The sequence below is a fragment of the Peromyscus leucopus genome, chromosome 1, assembly GCF_004664715.2.
Source record: "Peromyscus leucopus breed LL Stock chromosome 1, UCI_PerLeu_2.1, whole genome shotgun sequence".
Lineage (NCBI taxonomy): Eukaryota > Metazoa > Chordata > Mammalia > Rodentia > Cricetidae > Peromyscus > Peromyscus leucopus.
In genome coordinates this window covers 46,747,705-46,771,738 of record NC_051063.1, presented here as the reverse complement: position 1 = coordinate 46,771,738, position 24,034 = coordinate 46,747,705, and the positions used below count along the sequence as shown (strand labels likewise).

At 38.7% G+C, this 24,034-nt stretch overlaps 1 protein-coding gene across 1 annotated transcript; it reads left to right on the top strand.

Annotated features, from left to right (window-relative positions):
* Positions 1–371: 371 nt before the first annotated feature.
* On the top strand, positions 372–23,715 carry LOC114706891 (cytochrome P450 2C29-like). Its single transcript, XM_028889419.2, has 9 exons — positions 372–630; positions 1,809–1,971; positions 2,147–2,296; positions 5,240–5,400; positions 6,666–6,842; positions 8,929–9,070; positions 13,557–13,744; positions 17,726–17,867; positions 23,174–23,715. The coding sequence occupies exons 1-9, from the start codon at positions 409–411 to the stop codon at positions 23,353–23,355; spliced, it is 1,527 nt and encodes a 508-aa protein (XP_028745252.2). The 5' UTR covers positions 372–408; the 3' UTR covers positions 23,356–23,715.
* Positions 23,716–24,034: the final 319 nt, after the last annotated feature.

Below are 24,034 nucleotides of genomic sequence, written 5' to 3'. Positions count from 1 at the left end.
AAATAGAATAGATTTTGTGCCTGGATTGTGAGTGGTTGGGGACTAGGAGCAGGAAGGATCAGGTGGGAGAGGGAGATAGGATGGAAAGAGAGAGTGCTGGTGAGTTGAGGTTGTTTATGACTTGTCCTACTCCTCTGATCTCTCAGTTTTTCACCCCAATATCTGACTCCAGGGCTTTATTAATAAGACCGTTTAGCAATTTGTCTTACAAAAACCAGAGTATTTGGTTACCACTCAATAGAATTAAGCCCAATATTCTCATGAGCAAACCTGACAAAAGGATGAGGTTAAAGAGGAACTGGGGTTGTCTTATCACTAGGTCAAAGTTTACTTGGATGAGAGATTAAACATTGTCTAGTTGACGAGTCAATGAAGCCACAAAGTACAACATGTTGATTCTGCAGCTGCATGATAAAAGCTCTGTGCAGTCTGATCACACCTGTGTCAGTGAGAAGGGTCTCCATGGATCCAGTCATAGTCTTGGTGCTCAGTCTTTCCTGTCTGCTTCTCCTCTCACTCTGGAGACAGAGCTCTGAGAGAAGAAAGCTCCCTCCTGGCCCCACCCCTCTCCCAATTATTGGCAATTTCCTCCAGATAGATGTGAAGAACATCCAGCAATCCTTTACCAATGTAAGTATGCTTTATGCTCTTCTAGTACTTTGAAAAGGGAGATAAATCTAATATTTTCAATGAAATACTGGAGAATATATTTTTAAAAATTGATCATATAGTCAAAACTTATTTAAAGTTTTATGTTTCTTCTGCTTTTTGTCTCTTGTCCTGGTCAATAATTCAGTAATGAGGAATATGTTTCAGGTAGATGAACATCTAAGTCATTGCATTTTATAATATAAATCATGAACTCCTAGAAGTTCTTATGCTTCTTCACATATTTTTTTTTTAAATTATTTTCCATTATTTTTGGCTGAAGGTCAAGATTGACAAATAGTTCATCGATAAGTCAGAATTTTAGACACTTATTGTTATTAGTATTAACCATTGATGCTAGATTCTGAAGAACTGACTGGTGTCTGATTGAAGTAAATGCTTATGGGCATGGGCTCACACAGGAAATGAAATACATATAGTGTGTGACTAATATATGTAGGAGTTCCCAGAATCTATTTTCCGTTTATACAAACCTATGCTGTGGCAAGAAACACTGCATGATAAAAATCTGTTTATTCTACAGATGTTTGATGCTCTAGTTCAGATTCTATGGGCCCACTCTAATTTTTTTTTGTAACAATAAATGGAAACTGGATGTGATCATTTGTGGTGACCTCAGATATATTTCTATTCTTTATCACAGGGCTCACTAGTTTTCCACAGAAGGAGTTTCACAGCGGAACCTACAGATGTCATCCAACTATTGATCTCGATATCATATTGTAATGAGCATGAAGTGATTATAAATTGCTCAAGTATCCAATAGTGAATAAGCAGATTGCCAGTTTTGAGTTTTTATTCATTTGAAATAGGTTCCAGAAAAATTAATGGAGAATTTTTTTACTTCATTTTTTATTTGTGAAATGAAACAAAGAGATCTGACAAATGTCTTAGTGTAATTGATTTCATAGTCATCTGTGGATCAACTGACCGGGTGTTTGCCTGGGCCACTATAAGAAATACATAAGTAAAATGACCATAATGATAGATATCAAAAACATTTGCTACTGAGTTTGCCTGAATAAAAACATTAAAATATAGTAATAATGTCAGCTTCAATGAGGTCGACTATATGGAGAATGAGGTGACATTATTATTATTATTATTTCTAATTTTTGCCTTTTCTTTCTTGTTTCTAGTTCTCAAAAGCCTACGGCCCTGTCTTTACTCTGTATTTTGGCACACAGCCCACTGTGGTGTTGCATGGCTATGAGGCAGTGAAAGAAGCTCTAATTGATCATGGGGAGGAGTTTGCTGGAAGAGGAAGGCTCCCAGCTGTGGATAAACTTCTTAATGGCCTTGGTAAGTGTGCATGTGCTTATGTGTATGCTAGGCAGTATCCATAGTGAGCCAGAGGATGGACAATATAATCCATACTTGCTCCTCAGGCACATTTTGGGACTCAATGGCTGCCACCAGCCAGCTCCCTCTTCTGTCTCTGGGATCTACTCTCTATTTTCTTTTCCATTTTGTTCAGGAATTGTTTTTAGCAATGGAAATATGTGGAAAGACATGAGACGCTTTTCCCTCATGACCCTGCGAAATCTGGGCATGGGAAAAAGGACCATTGAGGACCATGTTCAAGAGGAAGCACAGTGCCTTGTGGAGGAACTGAGGAAAACCAATGGTAAATGCAGGTTAATAATCTGACCTTTACATCTTGGTCTGGTACAGCAGTTCTCAACCTGTGGGTTGTGACCCCTTTGGGAGTCAACCATTGGGAAACAAATATTTATAATATGATTCTTAGCAGTAGCAAAATTGCAGTTATGAATTAGCAACAAAAATAATGTTATGTTTGGGGGTCACCATGACATGAAGAGCTGTATTAAAAGGTCATAGCATTAGGAAGGTTGAGAACCACTGGTCTAGTGTGACTGTGTTAAGTCACATGGTTCTTATTCCATTCAAAACTTTCTTTTATTTGCAATGATATGTCATGAGTATAGGTCTCATACTAATTTTCCATTGCATTATGGAGCTATTCCTTCTCTTTAGCGCAAGTGTAGTTTTCCTATTGCATATCATCTAACCGGACAATAATTGTCAATGATAATGGTGGTAATGTCACAGAGTATACCCTTAAGGAACCTAAACTACATGATATTGATGTTCATTTTTTTGGCTAACATTGCTCTCCATTGCTTAACTTGTGTATCCTAGGGTCCATGTTCACAGTATTTCATAACAGCGATGTGATGTATGGTCTTCATTTCTTACCTGAGTGTAATAGAATTTTCATCAATTATTGTATCTCTTTTTATAGCATGATTTCACAAGTTTTCAATTTTTCTTATTAAAAGACACTTAGTGTTTGGATTCATATCTTTTATTAAACCATGTTTCAACACCAATATTCAAAATTTTACATATATGGAAATTTATCTAATGAGTCATTTAACTAAGCGAGAAATGTTTTCATTGACTCTCTAGTATTTTCCTACATATCTTAATTTTGCACATTATTTTCATATTTACTCTTTTCTGTGTTAGAAAATTGATGACTGTTCCTTTGATAATACATTGTATTCTACTTACCTAGTAAGTTCTTGTAATGAGAAGTCTTATCTGCTTGAGTTTTAAATGCTCTGGTTGTCCTGGAACTCACTCTGTAGACCAGGCTGGCCTCAGACTCAGAGATCCACCTACTTCCACTTCAGAAGTGCTGGGGTTAAGGGCGTGCACTACCACACCCAGCTCAAAATATTTATTTCTTGAGGAGAAAAATCAATTGGTTGAAACATGAACATGAGAAAAGGAAAGTCTCCATTTGCTTCCTCATTCTGTCCCCCCCCCCCCGCCCCACCTGGGATGGATATTAAAAATAAAGGCTGTCCTTAGTCCCCAAGTGCTTTTAAACTTGTTGGACTAGAGCTGGATGGGAATCTTCAGAAGGGTGTTGGATATTATTCCCAAGCCCTCAGGAACTTAACTTTAGAATGCCACTCTAATTCCTTGATGTTAATTCATGCTACCTGATAAATAAAGACAGTATGCTTTGCCAAGTGCACACACTTTTCAGAAACAATGGAAGGAAAGCCTGAAAGTCACAGGTCTTCCCTTGTGGGTCCTGTTTCCAGGCAAATATGGTCAGTATTCTGTTCCCCTGGCACACAGCATCACTTGCTCTGGGCAAGTGGCTATATACTAGCATATATTAAAGCCACAGCATAAGAAGAATGTCATCTATTGAGTTCAGCCAGATTAAGAGTCTATGTAAGATTCTGTATCCACTGGCATTTTGGAGATGAGACACCACTGGCCTAAATAATTAGCCTTTTTCAGTTCTTCAGTATTTTATACAACTACTTCCACACCCAGCCTGGGAGAGACCTTGACTTTGAGAGTGTTCTCTAATAACTATCCATTGTTTGAGCTTTCCTAATCTTTGTATTTCATCCTTGCTCTCAGGGCTCCCTTCATGGTGTATGAACTATTTATTGACTTGACATTGCAGGTTTAAACTATCAACTGGTCTAGCCTGAGCGAGACCCTAAAAGATCAGTCACTCAGAATGGTGGTTAATCTCATCCAAATTTTGAAGGAATGTTTTAAAAATTACTCCTTTGAGCCTGAATAATAGAATTTTTTTCCTTTCAGAGAAGATCAGAAAAGGAGGCCTAAAGCCCTTTAGCACTGTGAATCTTAGTAGTAGCTGAATCGAGAAGCAACTGCATGGTGTAATTTGCTTTGTGGATGTGACAGACATATTATAAAAGAGAATCCAGAATGATGGCAGGATTGGAAAAAGAAACTGAATCAAATTTGCTTTAAGACATATAGGGGCTTATTTTCTTTATTAAAGTATTCTTGTAAGAAAATGTATATATTTATATGACAGTCTCTTGTGTCAAGTATTTGTGCAACCAGAGCTAACTTGCAAATTATTCTTGTAATATCTCATTATTTTGAAAGACTTATATAATAAACTCTGGCTATCTGACAATAAAATGGGTGAAAAATAAAAAAATAGGCTATCTGACAATAAAATGGTGAAAAAGTAAAAAATAAAGGCTGTCACATCATTTAGTTATGTAGGCAGATCATGTCATACTTATAGTTGTTGATATTACTTTTATCCACATAACAATGATATATCCTGCTTTTCAAACTGTTCCTCCTTATTTTTATATGTAACTATAATATTGCCATTTATTTACACTTTATTGGAATTGTGCATGATGCTTACAATTACTCATTAAAAAGCAAAATTTCAGATCTCCACTATTCAGTTTCCTTCTCTGTTCTATATGGTCTAAAGACAAAATTGACTCAGGTCTGATCATTAGAACATTAGGTTTATAAAAGTCTTTTTAACAAATAGCATCCAGCTGAGGTTACTGTTAATAATTCAATACAGTAGACATGATGTGCCATTACTTAACCACTGAGAATGAAGGCCAAGTCAAGGTTAAGGTTAAGGCTGACTCTTCACCAGGTGAGTATTGGCTGTTAAGAATATTAATAATTAAGACACTGCTTAAAACTTCTAAAGTAACTTACCTGTTAACAAGGGCAAAGTGTCTTTGTATATTTTAATGGCATTTTACAATTGTTCCCAACTCTCCAGGCTCACCCTGTGATCCCACCTTCATCCTGGGCTGTGCTCCATGCAATGTCGTCTGCTCCATTGTTTTCCAGAATCGTTTTGATTATAAAGATCAGGAATTTCTTAACTTGATGGAAAAACTGGATGAGAACACCAAGATTCTGGGCTCCCCCTGGTTACAGGTGAAGCCAAGAGCCTTTTTTCCTGAGAACACATTTATGGTCTTTCTTTTCACAGGTCAAATTCATTATGGACCAAGCAGTGAAATGACCAGACACCACAGTTCTGACTAACCTAATATGGAAAAATTATATGGAAGGGAGGTCTAAGCCATTTGCTATACAAGTAGAAAGACAAGGGAAAATGTTAGGATGGCTCAAATCTGATAGCTTCCTATACGTTGATTTTACCATTGAATTCCATAGTGCTCTTTTTATAGAGTACTGTATTCACTTCTACAGTGAATGGTTGGCCAGTCACTCATAGGTCATTCTTCTACTATGTCAATTTATTGGCCTCTTTTCCACAATTATGTACATCCTCATCATATTACTATGTAGGAATATCTTAGTTCAGATAGACTATTCTCTTAGAAGAGGAAGAATCTTTTTGGCAATGAAACTTGCCAGGGAACACTGAGTAGTTCCAGTGGTTTGATGCATCAGCTGGGATCCTAGTTGACATGGTGACAGGTAGAAATGACAAGATGAATGGTTTAATGGTGCTTGGACTTTAAACAGCTCCACAGAGTTTTCCAGTGCTGCATTGGCATCTCCTGTCCATTGCACAAGGAATTACTGTGATACATATGTATATATAATTTTACTTTATAAATTTAATATTTATTGTATGTGAGTATGCCAGAAGAAAGTGTATGGATCACTTGCATGTCCTACACACACACACACACACACACACACACACACACACACACACACACACATACTCCCTAAGGGCTATGATGTCCAATGATTTTTGAGCCCCACCCACTTCTACATACTCCTTTTGTGTGAAAAGCTAGTTGGTAGGAATAAAATCTTCAGGCACTAGATTTCTACTGTAAATCAGGTCACCCAACCATCTTAATTTCTACTGTCATCTGAAAGTGTGAGTGTGAGTAATTTGCCTCACGTGCTATTTCAAACCTGTAGAACAGAATTTATATGAACCATCAATGAATGATCTGACATGAACATGCTTTACACTAAAAAGATTGATGAATGTGGAAAATTTACTGTGGTCTTTGACCATTTAGGCAGAGATTTCTCCTTCAAATCTCTCTATGAGAATAGAGAGTTGTTATATATGCAAATAAACCACCTACCTCCTCAAGGAGAACATTTATATCTAAGCTATAAATGCAAATAAGGCTTGCTGTGTGCTATAAATGTGTCTTAATTTGATCATTACAGTGTAATCATTTAGTAAATTTTTGCATTTTTTGTAGGTTTGCAATACTTTTCCTGCCCTGCTTGATTATTGTCCAGGAAGCCATAACACATTTTTTAAAAATTATTCTTATATGAAAAGTTACTTTTCGAAGAAAATAAAAGAACATGGAGAATCACTGGATGTTACAAATCCTCGGGACTTCATTGATTATTACCTAATTAAAAGAAGGCAGGTAAAGTGTTAACATATATTTATACACTTAGGGGTATATATACATGTATGCACTTGTATGTAAATGTATATACATGTATGATAATTACATGTTAATATACATTTATACACTTACTGGATAAATTCAATAAGATTATAGTTCATTGAATACTTATTTACCAGTGATTCCTAAAGAGCAGCCCAATATGATTTGAAAAGCAATTTAATATCATTATGTGTATGAGTATGCCTAGAAGAAATAAAGTGAATTTGTTAATAAGTGCACATTGGCCCTGTTCTTTAAATTAAAAACCAAAAAGAAAAGCTAAAACAATCTAGCAGAGTAGAAAGACAACACAAAAGGCAGATAATATGAAACAAATTTCAACCTGATCACAAATAATAAACTGTTCTGTCTTAAACATGAACATTGGCATCATCATCTAGTGTGTGGATTACTTGCACATCCTATACATGATTGATCTGAATATGTTTGCAATTGTAGATACTATTGGAAATTTAAAAGGCCTGAATGATGTAGAGAGAGGTGTGGAATGAGAAAGAGTATGTGGATAGAAGAATAAATCTTAATTGAGTATAATTTCAGATAAATATGCCACAGTGGGGTTGGAGATTGGTAACCATTCTATATCCTGTGAGGTTTAAGTGTGTCATCACTGTGCAATTAGAAAAATACATTTCTCTATGCAATTTACTTGGCACTCTTACCAAAAATTAATTAACAATAAACATGCAGGTTTGATTGTGGGAATCAGTTTTGCTCAATTCATCATTTTTGTCCTTGCTAGTGGTTTAATATACCAAGTTATTCATTAATAAAATATTTTAGTAATATTTAAAATCCAGGATTTTTGTGAGTCCCTCTACTTTGCTGTTTTCTTTTTCTAGACTGCTTGACCATTCTGGATATTTTAAATTCCAATATGAATTGTAGGGTAAGCTTGTCAGTTCCTTCAAAGAGGCTGGTAGTGATTTGTACAGAGATTGCATTTAATCCATCAATAATTGTAGGGATACGGGCCATTTGCAGAAACAGAGGAAAATCTCACATGTAATGTCAGTCACTCATTTTGTGTGCACTGTGATGGTATTTAATGTATCCACAAATACTGTTAACTACCAACTCTCTAGTTTCAAAATCCTACAGCGCTCTACAATACAAACCACAGCCACTAAACCATCACTCCCCTTCCTCCATTTTTATCAGTAACTGTTACTGTGATTTTCTTCTATATAGATGTTCCTTTGGATCTCTGACAGAGTATATGAGGCTTTGCTTTCTTTCTTCTTGTACCTTTATAAAATCTTGGATGTTCCTCTCAGTTCAGTTTCTTTCTGTTTTATTTCTATAACAGCAAACTTCATTTACAAGCATGAGAACCACAGTGCACTCATTCATCATTCATGTGTCTTTGCATTGTTTCTCCATCGGACTCTTTTGAGCTATTTATCTATCAACATGTGTGCATGCATTTCTTTATGGCATGTTTTTTTCATTTTCTGTGTGCATATCCCAATACTGGTGCTTCTGATTAAACTGTAATTTCATATTTACCTTTGTGAAAAATAGCTTCAGTTCTCAACAGACATTATACAGTCTCATAGCTACAAGATCTTTTTTTTCCATTCTTACGTTTTTATTTCATGTGAAAGGCAGTTTTGCCCACATGTGAGTCTGTGCACATCTGGACCTCAAAGCTCTTTGGGTATTGATCTGTGTATTAATGTCACGCTAATTTCATGCTGTAGTCTGCAGTAGGTTTTCATGTTTGTGGGGTTTAGATATTTCTCCACAGTTCCACTTGAATCTTAGAATTTGCTTTCTTATTTGAACATTGGTACAAATAGAAGTGACTCATTAGAATTCTTTGAGAAGCATTATTGCCATCTTACCACTATTGCATCTTCCAGTGCTTGCACATGACTGTCTACATCACAGGCTCTGAAATGCCACATTGGTTTCCATTACTAGTGTACAGTCCACATTCTGTGTTATCAACAATATGAAATTTTGCAATTTTGTACATTTGTTGTAGTTGGATGTGTCGGTAACAAATTATCAGATAATTTTGTAACACCATTCTTAGGAAAGCTGCAGTCAGCAGTTGAAGTACACAATTGAAAATCTGATAGCGATTGTGACTGATCTGTTTGGTGCTGGGATAGAGTCAACAAGCACAACGCTGAGGTATGCTCTCCTGCTCCTGCTGAAGCATCCACACGTCACAGGTGAGGACTCAGGTGGTAACCCACAGTGGTCCTGTAAGGTGATGGGAAGATGCTGCCAGTGTCCAGAGTGTTGCTATTCAACACCTCAGTATTGAATTTTCTGTTTCTCAACTTGTAGGGATGAGGGTGAGAGAAATGAAAAGACCCTATCTTTAGGAAACATCATCAAACCCGGTTCTTGGTCCGAGTTTCCTTGGATGTCATCTGAGGAAGGCACCACTGGCACAATTTAGCTTGTTGTTTCTTTTCCTGTATTCACCAACATCTGGCTTTAAAGCACACAAATTCTTGCAGTTGACTTTCTTTCTTCTTTCTAATAAATCTGATTTGGCAAAAACTTGCTTCACTGAAGCATAAGAAGTAGTTCTATGGGGGGAGGAGGTGCAGGGGAAGCTGGGAGGAGCAGAGGGAGGGAAAACTAATCAGGATGTATTTATATGTGAGAAGGAAAATCTATTTTCTTTTTTTTCCCTTTTATTTTATTTTACAATACCATTCAGTTCTCCATATCAGCCACGGATTCCCTTGTTCTCCCCCATCCTGTCCCCCTCCCCTTCCCCCCAGCCAACCCCCCATTCCCACCTCCTCCAAGACAAAGCCTCCCCCGAGGACTGAGATCAACCTGGTAGACTCAGTCCAGGCAGGTCCAGTCCCCTCCTCCCAGACTGAGACAAGTGTCCCTGCATAAGTCCCAGGTTTCAAACAGCCAACTCATGCACTGAGCCCAGGACCTGGTACCACTGCCCAGATGCCTCCCAAACAGATCAAGCCAATCAACTGTCTCACCTATTCAGAGGACCTGATCCAGTTGGGGGCCCCTCAGCCTTCGGTTCATAGTTCATGTGTTTCCATTCGTTTGGCTATTTGTGTCCCTGTGCTTTATCCAACCTTGGTTTTTTTTTTTTTTTCGGTTTTTCCGAGACAGGGTTTCACTATGTAGCTTTGCGCCTTTCCTGGATCTCGCTCAATAGACCAGGCTGGCCTTGAACTCACAGAGATCCGCCTGGCTCTGCCTCCCTAGTGCTGGGATTAAAGGCGTGTACCACTGCAGCCCAGTGGAAAATCTATTTTCAATGAAAGGAAAAAATTAAAAAAAGAAATGTAACTATTTGCTTTATAAAGTGCCTTAAGGATTTCATGTTAATATTGACAGAGTGTAATTAGCTAATTGTTGCCAATTTTGAAATTATGGAATTATGAAAACTAATTATTCTTGTAATACTTGTCTATTAGTTAATGACTTTAATATTTAATATCACAGTCAGATGGCTCAGTGGGGAAAGGCATATACTGCCAAGCCTGAGGACCTGAGTTCAATCCCGGGGACCCACATGTTACCATATGTGAACCAATTCCTGCAAGTTACCCTCTGACCTCCACACATGTACCATTGCACCCTGCCCACCACTAATTGAATAAATATTAAAAAACCTATAATATCTAGTAAATATGTTAATCTAAGAAAAAGAAGCGACCCTAGTATTTTATGTGTTTTCCTAAGAAGTTTTCCCCTTGGAAATCATTCTAATTCTTTGGTATATTTGAATTGCATTTCCATTGATGAGGTAGTCACAGACAGGAGAATTTTATAAGTTTTCATAAATTTTCTGTTGAACAATTTTTTTTTTTTTGGTTTTTGAGAGAGGGTTTCTCTGTGTAGCTTTGGAGCCTTTCCTGGAACTTACTCTGTAGCCCAGGCTGGCCTTGAACCCACAGAGATCCACCTGGCTCTGCCTCCCCAGTGCTGGGATTAAAGGCGTGTGCCACCACCGCCGCCGCCGCCGCCGCCGCCGCCGCCGCCGCCACCACCACCCAGCGTGTTGAACAATTTTTAAAAATATGCCCCAAATATGTTTTACAAATAACATTATTTTAAAAATTTATCTTTAAATTGAACCAGCTAATCACCATATGTGAAATACAACTTACATCCTGTGTCCAATGCGCACTGAAATGAAAATAACATAATTATGAAAGAGAATCAATGTATTTAGAGCAGGAAAATAGACAACAGTAAACAAGTAAGAAGTATTCACCAAATTCCAGAAACAAAATAGTAATGAGGAGTGAGGGAAAAGGATCCTGGAAGAGAATGATATAACAGATATGGCTGAAGATTTGCTGTGAAATAAGAAAAACAACCCCTCCCCATTCTACATAAGGGGCCCTTTTGTATTAAAGGAGTCTAAATGTGAGCCAGATAGAAACCAGAGGCTTGTCTAGCTATAGTTCCTACATCCTGCAGGTGACAGTTTCGAACAAAGAAAACACTGAATTATTCTCAAAATAAACTGAGTACAAGAAGCCATGGGAACAGGAACATTTAGTGGATGGCAGGGGAAGAATAATGTAGGATGAGTCCCTGGAGAGTCTGAGAGGTCCTTTCTCCATCGTATTTCATGAATATCAGCAACTGGATCTATCTCCAGACAATGATGCAGTGTAAAGATCTCTGTATTTTACCATCTTCATTGACAATCTTTTCCAAATATCCATTGGAAGGAATGAAATAAAATCATCACTGCAAGGCAAAGAGTCATGAAATTTCAAAACACCAGGTCTAACAGAAGGAAAAATCCTTCAGGGAGATCCCTGATTCACACTGAGACGGCACCATAATTCTCAAGAGAAGCTTGTGGTGTCTTAAGTGTTGATAAAATGAAGGAATAAACGCCTACACATCCCATAAATTTTACACCCTACTTTTGCTTTCTTCATGAAACGCTGGGGGCTGTTTTCCATCCTGTTGTCTAATGCAATGTCCTTGGAAGTCATGGGCTCTAGAAATCTACACAGCCCATGAAAGATGGTGAGAGTTTCAGATTGGTTTTGGGGATCAGATTTAGAAAGCTCTCAATTATGTATTTACCCCATGGATGCTGGAGGCATGAACAGCAAATGAGGAGAAATGTATAATCTGGCTCCCCCATTAACTGAGCTTTTATTCCTGGAGTGGGAGCATCACTTTAATAATTATAAATAATGCTAACTCACAAAGGGTCGATTACAAGCTAAAAAGAAGAGGCATACTTCAGTCACAAAGTATATCAATAACAAAAACTACTGTAATTTTTGTAATACAGAGTATATATATATACAGTTATACACACACACACACACACACACACACACACACACATATATATATATATATATATATATATAAATACAATTATCCCAACAATGAATATTGGTTTAAGTATTATAACTCAAGATCAATGGTTAGGGAAATGACAGGTTCATTCGTGTATATTTGTGTGTGTGTGTGTACTTATGTTGTATATGTGCATATTTTATTATCTCTTTGTAGTTATACATTTGTATACAGGATGTAGGTATAACTTATATTTTCATTTCTGATATCAATAACTCAATAAATATTGTTTATATTTGAGTATGTAAGAAGCAGTTATTTAGGCCGGGCGGTGGTGGCGCACGCCTTTAATCCCAGCACTCGGGAGGCAGAGCCAGGCGGATCTCTGTGAGTTCGAGGCCAGCCTGGTCTACCAAGTGAGTTCCAGGAAAGGCGCAAAGCTACACAAAGAAACCCTGTCTCGAAAAACCAAAAAAAAAAAAAAAAAAAAAAAAAAAAAAAAAAGAAGCAGTTATTTAAAGTATGAATATATTTTACTAGTAGTTGTTGATGTTAACCCTGACCACTGTTAGATAATGGGAACATAACTGGATTATGATTTAAAATTGTACATGCACACATTTAATGACTGTTTATGATGTCTTTTATTAATCACAATAATATCTGGTTAATTGTACTGTATTTTATTGTTTGAAATGTTTAATTATCTTACATATCATTTGATATTATGGCTGTAAATAATTAGTATATGATAATGAAGCATGATATCTATTCCATGATAGAGCTATAAGTATACATAATAAAAATTATGTTTATATAAGTTTATTCCTGTGTAAGAAATGTACACTTACAATGCAGCATAGGCACTTTCTTCATGTCCATGTAGTACTGCATTATTGTGACAAACACATCACTTTTCCCTGAATCCATGTAAAAATGCTTGTTGTGGTGGAACATGCCTATAATCTTGCACTGGAGTGGTGGAGACTGCAGAACTAAGGGGTACACCAGGCAGAGGGTCTACCCTAAATGGTCAGCTGCAGACCCTGAGACCCTGTGAGGAGGCAAATGGAATGGCTCCTGAAGAATATCTGACATTTCATCCTGTCTCCACATGCAGTGTACTCATGTGAACATGCATCTGTGTATTTGTTGACACACACGTGAACACACATGTATATACTTATGCACCCAAAGTAGCAGCTATGTAGTATGAAGATGTTGTGAATCCATATTTTTGCATTCTATATATCTAAATGTATTCATTGGGGGTTCTTTCAACGTTTATACTCTTAATGCTGGGCACCTTGGTTGTGCAATGTGTGGCCCTGACTTATTGTGACAGACATGCTACTTTCCTGCTGTTCCATCATTTCTCATGTTTATAACCAGCTAAAGTCCAGGAAGAGATTGATCGTGTGGTTGGCAGACACCGCAGCCCCTGCATGCAGGACAGGAGCCAGATGCCCTACACAGATGCCATGGTTCATGAGGTCCAGAGATTCATAGATCTTCTCCCTAACAGCATTCCCCATGCGGTGACCTGTGACATTAAGTTCAGGAACTACCTTATCCCCAAGGTAAGCTTGTCTCTTCTCTGCTGCTCCTCTGAGCTCTTGATGTCCCCAGGTTCACAGTGTGATTTCAGTCCTCTAAGTCACACAGTGCTGCAGGTTCTTATGCTGCTCCATGATTTCCAGGGCAGCTCCACAGTAGGCAGCGACATGGTAATGATGCTTCCACAGCTGCTCCATCTTCCAAATTTTGTTTTGACAAATCTTTTGCATACATACTTCCGTGTGTATTTTCCAACTTACTGTTAAATTTTCCTGAAGATACTTATGAAATTTTTATTGAGAGAAAAAATTCTCCAAATAATTGGAAATAATTTATATCCTGAATGCTTTAACTTATCAAAAAGCTGCTATGTCATATGTTAGTTTATGCTTTCTGCATTCCCCCATAATGTAGCTTGTAAATATTTTCTTTAGAAATTTACTGAGTAATCCATGTTTTCTGATGATCATTTTCTAGAACTTCCACCTTTCTTTTGACCTGGTTAATACAAACAATTGATTCAATCATGGGTGATCTTTTTTTTTTTTAACCCAAACTTATGTATAATTCTAATAATTACAGATAATGGTTTATTTATAAATTTTTGTGGTGGAATTTCAAGATGTTTCCTGGCTAATATGTTTATCTATATTTTTTATATTCTTGTCTTTTATTTCAGTTTATGTTATGATTGAACTGACTTATGAATTCCAGATAGCATTAATCAGATTTTTTATTTCTATGCTCACTAAATTTGAAAGTTTGTAAAAAAGAATCAGGACATTAGGAACATGAGAGCAATCAGAAACTAGAAGAGTGCAGAGACAAATATCAGTCAATTAGGGTATGGATTCATGAAACTTTCCCAGAGAACAGGTGAAGTTGGCATAAATATTATGAGAGAGATGACTGAATTAATAGGTCCAACTAATCTAATGCACATACTTATTTCATTTCTTATCAATTTTTTCCTGTCAATTATGATGTCTTTAGAAAATTTGAAAAATGTTTTAATTAGATTAAGATATGCCAAAAGATCTTCCTGAAATATGATTTATGATCCTTATTATTGGGGTCTATGCACAGTATAACAACATTTAGTTTAAGTCCTTATAGCTAAATGGTCAATAGACTGAAGAATGAAACAGGAATGACCTGTGTCCTAGTACCCCTTGCCATGATTACATTCTTGCTTGAGGCAAGTACTGCATCTGCCTAAAGCTCATAATCCTGTATCTCTTGGCTGATGGCTCATGATGTGACTGTTCACTTTGGATCTTGAGAACTGAAATAGTATTCCTTCCCATACTGGAACTGCCTGATACAGAAATAATCACGACTTTATGGCTGACTCTACTCTCTTAGAAATCTGGTGAGTAACTTCTTTACCAGAACATGTTTAGTTCAGTTGATATGAAAATACAGGATGCGGTCTCATGAAAGCTTTGTTGAGCGCATGCCAGGTACCTGGGGTCTGTGGTGATGATGTCCATGGCCTGTGTCAGCATGAGGGTCACTGGAACCATGTTCTGAGCAGGCCCCACCCTTCACTGCCTCTGGGATAGTGGGCCTTGCCCCTTGCTGGATACAGCAGGAGATAAGCTGGCCCCATCCATCAGGGGAGATCTCACCCTTGCACTCAGGGAGAGTGGTCCCACCCCTCACCACAAGTGTGTACCTCACCTGTGCACACTAGGGGCAGCACACTAGTGCTGACCCTTTGGTTGGGGATGCAGGTGAGCCGACCTTGAGGGCATGAGAGCAGGAGAGCTGTCCTCATCATCTCTTGGTCTGCCCTCCCCCATTACCACCTGTGGCAGGTGAGAGAGCTGGCCCCAGGGTTGCAAGAGTGGGAGAGCTAGCCTTGACCCTCACTGGCTGCAGCACACTAGAGAGCTGGCTCTGCTTCCTGTTGTCAGGGATACAGGTGAGCCAGCGCTGAGGGCATGAGAGCAACAGAGCTGACTTCACTCCCCTGGTCTACCATATGGTGACATGGGTGAGGGAAAGGTGCCCCCCCCTCTGCCCCTTGCTGTCTGTGGCAGGTCAGAGAGCTAGCCCCAGGGTCACAAGAATGAGAACTAGCTGTAGACAAAATTCTAAACAGTCTTATTAAATAAGAAACACAGAGCCAAATACAGGGGTGAAGGCCATAGAGATAAGAGAAATAGTGAGAGCCACCAGCTGACCTTAGCTCACCACGCCACTGCTGTAGCTTCCCAAGTGAACCAGCTTCTTCCTTTCTAAGCTGTGCCTTTATTGCCTTGCTGTTCTGCCTTCTCATTGGCTCTTAGCTCAGCCACCTCACTTCCTCATCACTGCCTGTCTGTATAGACCTCCAGGTCTCTATGGTTGGTATTGGGATTAAAGGTGTGTCTCATCACACTTGGCTGTGTTCTTGAATGCACAGACTCTGCTTGCCATGTGATCAGATTAAGGGCATGTGCTACCACCACCTAACTTTTTGTTTATGGCTGGGTATCTATGTCCTCTGATCTTCAGGCAAACTTTATTTATTAACATACAAATAAAATATCACCACATTTCAGCACAACCATCAGGAGAGAAGGCCCTGTACCTTGCCTGGGCAAAACAGTAGAGCTGGCACTGGCGATGTAAGTGTGGGGGACCCAGATCTGAGGGTCTGAAAGTAGAACTGGCCCTGCTCCTTGCTGTAGGCTGCATTTGGTGAACTAGCCTAGGCAGTGATGGAGAGCTTACCTGGCCCAGGTAGTGATGATGAGGGAAAGCTAGTGGGCTGACCAACCCAGCTACTACCCAGGCCCAGAACCAAGGCTATGAGTTGGCCCACCCCAACATCCATCAAATCTACAAACTGTTAGAGCGTGTAAAGGGGACAAACCTACAGATCCAAAACAGCAGGATCTCCATGGCACAGGACAACAGGATATCCAAGAGGAGCCCCAGTAAGAGCCCATTGTCAGTGATGTAGCAGAAGCCAGAGGCCCCTAGCCAGACCAGTGACTCGTGGCAATGAACACTTGCAAGTAAAGATGAATGAAATGGACTAAAGAGCAAAATGTTGACTCAATGGGCCACACTACAGCTTCCATGACAAGATTCTTTTTTGTTTTGTTTTGTTTTTTTCTTTTAAATTTGGTTTTGATTTGAGGGGAGGTTGAAAGGGCAGAGGACAGATGTAAGAGGACACAGAGAAAAGTAGGGTCAGACTGCATGATGTGAAATCCTCAAAGAATCAATAAAAGTTAAAAAAGGAGAGAAATTTGGGAGTGATAGGGGGTCAGTATGTGTATTAACTGAAAAAACTTTGCATCAGCACAAACTATTTACATACATATTCAGAACAATTTTTATTTACCTGTTGCATAGAGAACATGACTATCATGACATATTTAATATCTCTCCTCTTTCCTGTCCCATTTCATCAGTACGCTTCACCCTACAAATAGTTTCCTTTTTGCTTTTGTTGGGTGTGTACATGAGTGTGTATGTGTTTACATACACAGATTCTATATATGAGAGTAGACTCTTCTTTACATGACATGTGATATCTACATCTACCACAAATCACATGCAAATGATAGAAAACCATCATATCAGAATCTTTAGATTTTGTTTGTATACTTTCATGAGTGATTTCCTGTTACACAAACATATAATAATGCACTTCAGTTGCAATCATAATCCATGTGACCTGTGAAAACCAGATGATGAACCATGAGAAAGCAGCAGATGGTGGGACACACATGTCCAAATCAGAGGAAATCGAGAACAAACTTGGAATAATTAGCACCAAACATCCAAGTACTGACTTCAGATGTCACTGGAGGCATGGTAACTACATCACTGTGAATGGGTCTCAGACTCCTTCCTGCTCCTTACATGCTGTGTGCTGAAATGTTCCTGCTCTTCTTTTCACTTAACCCTGTCTAGGGATTGGAAGGTGAAGTAGGTTATTTCCCTTACATATTTAGGTCCATGATTTCTTTGTACCTGGGTGGCTCTGTGTTTGTTGTTTGCAGGGAACAACCATAATAACATCACTGTCGTCAGTGCTGCATGACAGCAAGGAATTTCCCAACCCAGAGATGTTTGACCCTGGACACTTCCTAGATGGGAATGGAAACTTTAAGAAAAGTGACTACTTCATGCCTTTCTCAACAGGTAATAGAAATTTATTTCCATGGCTTCAGTGACATGAAGATCTGTGTGAATTTATACAGTATCTCCCAAGGGTCTAAGTTTTGAATAATTAGAAGCATGACTTCCTTGATGATGAGATTGCTGTGTTAAGATCAAATTTTGAGCTCTGAGGGGGAAAGACTGGATGGAGATATCCATGTAGAGCTTAGTGTCCCTATCTCTCTCTCTCTCTCTCTCTCTCTCTCTCTCTCTCTCTCTCTCTCTCTCTCTCTGGTTGTGGGTCTCTGTGTTTTTTCTATCTGGTATAGGAGGAGGCTTTTCTGATGATTGTCGAATAAGGCACTGATCTATGAGTATAGTAGAATATCATTAGGAGTTGTTTTTATTTTTATTTATTTATTTTTTTACTTTTTTTATTTTTAAAGACCAGTAGTATTTGGTTTTATCATAGGTCTCTGGGCTATATTTTTTCTGGTTCTTGGTCACAAAAGCAGTGTCAGATACAGGTTCTGCTGTGGGATAATGCTCTTGTACACTGTAAAGATTTGTTACTCCTATTGGTTTAATGAAGCATTGATTGGCCAGTAGCCAGGAAGGAAGTGTAGGTGGGGTGACCAGGCTAGGAGAATTCTGGGAAGAAGAAAGGCAGAGACAGAGTCTCCAGCTGGATACAGAGGAAGTAAGATGAGAATGTTAAACTGAGAAAAGGTACCAAGCCACGTGGCTAAACATGGACAAGAATTATGAGATAATTTAAGCATAAGAGCTAGTTAGTTATAAGCCTGAACAATAGGCCAAACAGTTTATAATTAATATAAGCTTCTGTGTGTATTTGAGACTGAATGGCTGTAGGGCTGGGTGGGACAGAACTTACATCTACATTGTTCCATCTTGTGGAGTGGGCCTTAAATCGAATCAAATATTGGTTAGTTACTCCCTTAAGATTTATGTTACCATTGCCCTAGCATATTTTGCAGGGAGGACAACCTAGTAGATCAAAGGTGTTGTGGTTGAATTGGTGTATACATTTCTCCTTTTGTAGCCTGCAGAGTACCTTCTTGTACCAAAGACAATAGAACAGAGGGGTGAAGGTTATATGTAGGCACAACCTCTCCATGAGTTGTGTGGGTGTTGTCTTCATCAGTGGGGTCTTGCTGTCAGTTTGCAGAGAGCAACCTATTTTCTTGGCAACAGCCTGAGTTGTTTAGAGATTTACATGGGACCCCTTTGGCCAAAAACTCAATTGGATGTAACCCAGTACTGGTACTGGAAGCTTCACCTTCATATATTTTAGGAAGTTTCTACTGATTAGGTTTCTATATTACAACACAAATGCCCCTCAATTCTATCTGTCTCTCCCTGCAGTCCCTCTCCTTTCCCACCTGATCCTTCTGTTGGAGTCCCCCCATCCCCAGTCCACCCATGAAATCTATTCTATTTCTCCTTCCCAGATTCATGTGTGCCCCACTAGTACTTTTCTTTATATCTAATCTTTCTGGGTCTATGGGTTATAGTTTGGTTATCATTTACTTAATGTACTTAGAGTGAATTGAGACCATATTTATCTTTCTGGGTCTGGGTTACCTCACTCAGAATTACTTTTTCTACTTCCATCCATTTGCTTCCAAATTTCTTGATATCATTTTGTTTTTAACATCTGAATAATACTCCATTGTGTAAATGTAGCACATTTTCTTTATCAATTCCTCTGTTGAGGGACATTTAAGCTGTTTTTTTTTTTTTTAAACTTCTGGCTATTATGAATAGAGCGTCAATGAACATACTTGAGTAAGTGTCTCTGTGGTAGGGTGTAGAGTCCATTGCATATGTGTTCAGGAGTTGTGTCTTAGTTAGGATTACTAACGCTGTGATAAACATCATGACCAAAGGAGGTTGGGGAGAAAAAGGGTTTATTTGGCTTACATTTCCACCTTATATGCTATAGAGGGGTATTAATTACTGGATCGCTTCCTCTACCATGCTCAGCCTGCTTTATTACAGAATCCAGGGCCTCCAGCTTATAGATAACACCAATCACAATGGTCTGGGCCCTCTGCCATCTACCACTAATGGAGAATGCCCTACAGGCTTGCCCATGGCCAGATCTTATGGAAGCATTTTCTTAATCAAGATTCACTCTTCTCATTTGATTTTAGCATAGGTCAAACTGACATAAAACTATCCAGTACAAGTGGTATATACAGCTGGGCCTTGAAGTAGATTGATTCCTGTCTTTCCGAGGAACTGCCACACTGGTTTCCATAGGGTGTAGTTTTTTTTTTTTAACTATTAGGGGGCCTGCCACCCAGCTCCCAAATAATCACAGGGAGACTTATTCCAATTTATGAATGCCCAGCCTTAGCTTGGCTTATTTCTAGTCAGCTTTTCTAATTTAAATTATCCCATTACTCTTTAATTATGTTTTGTCTCTGGGCTTTTTACCTTTATTCTACATATCTCTCTTTCCTTCTTACTCTGTAGCTGGCCCCTGGTGTCTTTCTCTGCTTCTCTTCTCACTCCTGCCTCTCACTTCTTCTTCCCTAGCCTAGATTTCACCTTCTGTTTATTCTCTCTGCATGCCAGCCCCACATATCCCTTCTTCTGCCTAGCTATTGGCCATTCAGCTCTTTATTAGACCAATCAAGTGTTTTAGACAGGTAAAATAACAGCTTCACAGAGTTAAACAAATGCAAAGTGAAAGAATGCAATACATCTTTGCATCATTAAACAAATATTACACAGCATAAATGAATGTAACACATCTTAAACTAATTTTACTCAACAATAGTGACTGTATAACTTTGCATGCCCAGCAGCAAAGGTTGAATCTTCCTCTTGCTCCATGTCCTCACCAGCATGAGCTGTTGCTTGTGTTATTGATCTTAGTCATTCTGAGAAGTGCTGTTTTACCTTCATCAGAGTAGCTGTGCTTTAAACTACTAGCAGCTGGGCCACTCAGGCCATGGGTTGGGGGGAATTCTGTTCCCCCAGACAATAGCTCTGTTGCTGCCATTAAAGGTAGCTTTAACTAAATGTCTATCATTCTAATAAGACTCAAGATTCAAAGTCTAGGGTGAAACTTGTTAGCTCAGAAAGTTAGAGAAGAAACTGACTTTCTCTCTTTACTGGTGTCCCCAGAAGCCTCTCTCCTTCCACACCACCCCAACTAAAACAGCAACAGCAACAACAACAACAACAACAACAACAACAACAACAAAACATACTGCACTTCTCCCTACTACTTCCTGTAAATTAGCTGCTAGCCCCATCTCTCTGAGTCCTGGTTAATTTTATTAAATTAATGTAAATACAACACATTTTTACATAGTTAAACAAATGCAGCATAAACAAATGTAACACATCTTTGCCTAGTTAAACAAATATTCTACAACAGAGAGGTATAAGATGGAATTACAAAGTAGTTTTGATTTGCATTTTTCTGATGACCAAGGATGTTGATGTCTTTCTTTAAGTGTTTCTCAGCCATTTGAAATTCCTCTATTGCAATTTCTCTGTTTAGATCTGTACTCCATTTTTAATTGGTATATTTGTGTCTTTTTATATCTAGTTTCTTGAGTATTTTATATATTTTGGATATCAGTCCTGGACTGGATGTGGAGTTGGTAAAAATCTTTTGATATTCTGTAGGTTACCATGTCATCTGAATGTCCTTTGCCTTACAGAAGCTTTGCAGTTTCATCAGGTCCCATTAATTAATTGTAGAACTCAGTGCCTGTGTTAATGGTGTTCTGATCATGAAGTCTTCTCCTGTGCCAATGAGTTCAAGGCTATTTTCCACTTTCTCTTCCATCAGTTTCAGTGTATCTGGTTTTATGTTGAGGTCTTTGCTTCATTTGGAGTTAAGTTTATGCAAGGTAGTAAGTATGGAACTATTTGGATTCTTCTGCATACAGCCAGCCATCCAGTTTGACAAGCGTCATTGTGTTGAAAACAATGTCGTTTTTCCCAGTGTGTTTGCATATAACAGAGATCCTGGTTATATGCAAACAGGCTGTTTTGAGATCTTTTTCCAGTGCTTCAGCTATGTTGGAATATTCAGTCCTGTTGTGGTAGGGTTGCTGGACTCTGGTGGAGACATATTGTCCTGGTTGCTATTGGATGTGATTTTAAACTGGCATCTAGGCATACTGAGAAGACTATACTAGTTGGTGCCGACACCTCATTTTGTCTTTGTTGGATGGGTGTTTTGTTTATTGATTTCAGTTACCTCTCTGGTTTTTATGAGAGTGTGGTGGCACTAACTGTTTACTTTCTACCTGCTTCAAAGAACTCGACAGAACAGGAAAAGAAATGCTTGCCGTTTTAAGATATGGTTTTATTTGTTTTTGATTTTCATACATGTGTTCAATTTCTTTTGATGAAAGCCATGCACACTACTTCCCTTCCACTCTTTGCATTACTCCCAGAACCACTCTCTCCCACATCTTCATCTACTGACTACACTCTTTGCTTCTAGTAAATTCAAGGATCAGTGACATTCTCACAAGCATTGATAACACACCTGAAAAACACATCCATGATGAAAACTTATTCTCTGTCTCTTAATAGCTATAAACAGCTAATTGCTCCTCAGTTGGAGGTGAGACAGTGTGAGCACATTCCCAGTCCTTGCTGGAATTTTGGCTGGGGGAGAACATTTTTTCACTGGTAAGGATGGGCTGGAGAGATGGCTAGCCAGTTAAGATAACTTGCTGTCATTACAACAGACCTGAGTCCAATGCCCAGCGCCCATCTTGGGCAGCTGACAATCATCTATATCTCTAATTCCAGGACATCTTCTGGACTCTCTGGAAAACTGACTTTGACGTGCTCATTGTCCCACACAGTATACATATGATTACTTATTTTAAAAAAAATGAACTACTGAAGCAGGATGTTTTCTCTTAGTTCAGAATGCAAGTATTAGATCACATGGGATCATGGAATCCTTGCAGATCTGGCATCACACCATGAGGTGATCACACAGTTTCCTGCTGCTCCACCAACCAGGATGCTTGTCATGAATATTGACTCTTCACAAATGCAGCATGTGTGCTGAGGCTATTTTGATAACTTATAAACCATCCTTCAGTTTCACAGATATTCTGATGACAGATGTGAGCAACCAAGCTGATAAGGACTTTTGTATGATTCATTTCTTAAGACTTTATGTTACTTAAATGTTACCCACTGTTGTCGATTTGCTTAACTAATTGTCCTCTCAATCATCCATACTTCTAACCACCCATCCAGTTACAAACACAGGGCATCTCACACTCACTGATGTACAAGGCATGGTTACCTTTCCTTGTCTCTTTTCCCCCCAGGAAAACGGAGCTGTGCAGGAGAGGGCCTGGCACGCATGGAGCTGTTTCTATTCCTGACCACCATTTTACAGAACTTCAAGCTGAAATCTCTGGTTCACCCAAAGGACATCGATACGACCCCAGTGGTCAATGGTTTTGCTTCAGTGCCTCTCCCTTTCCAGCTCTGCTTCATTCCTGCATGAAGATCAGATGCCTGACTCCTGTTGTATTCTTTTATGAAATCACCCCAAGGCCTACATTTACCACTTTCCCAGCAGGGACATTGTGTCCTTTCCTCTTCTCACAGCTTCTGTTCTCTCATTGCCCAGGGACATCAATTCTCTTTTTTGCAGTCTCTGAAGTCACTGCACAAATATGTCTGCCCTTGTATATTCTCTATAACACTGTTAATATTCCTGGTACTCACATGAATCTAAACCTATGCTATTAAGATGGATTTCATGTAAAACAGATAAATTCCTACCACAAAAAACAGATAAATAAATAATTCACAATCACGTGTATCTTCTGCATGTTCTTGATAAAAACATTTTCAGTTTGTATTCCTGTTCTAATCAGACTATCATTTAACCTTCAGTTCATATAAGTGATGTTCTGGGGTCCAGCTTCAGCTCAGGTTCAAGTCCTGAGGTGGGAAAGGGGCACTGGCATAAGGAAAAATTTTGACCACCAGGTGAATTGCACTCATGTGGCCCCAAATAGCTTAAGCCATTTTTATTTATACTTTAACAGAGTTTTTCTTACCAGGGTTACATGAACAGCTTTACTATTGGCTTCCATTATTGACTCTAAGAAATACATCATATTTTAAGGAATACATAATGATTATTATGAAAGTTCCTATTGTTCCCCTTTATGCTT

Excerpts from the sequence above, each read along its gene's own strand:
- LOC114706891 (XM_028889419.2), top strand. The coding sequence starts at position 409 with ATGATAAAAGCTCTGTGCAGTCTGATCACACCTGTGTCAGTGAGAAGG. Across the intron at positions 2,297-5,239 it reads GGAACTGAGGAAAACCAATG|GCTCACCCTGTGATCCCACC; the intron begins GTAAATGCAGGT and ends CCAACTCTCCAG. Across the intron at positions 6,843-8,928 it reads ACCTAATTAAAAGAAGGCAG|GAAAGCTGCAGTCAGCAGTT; the intron begins GTAAAGTGTTAA and ends CACCATTCTTAG.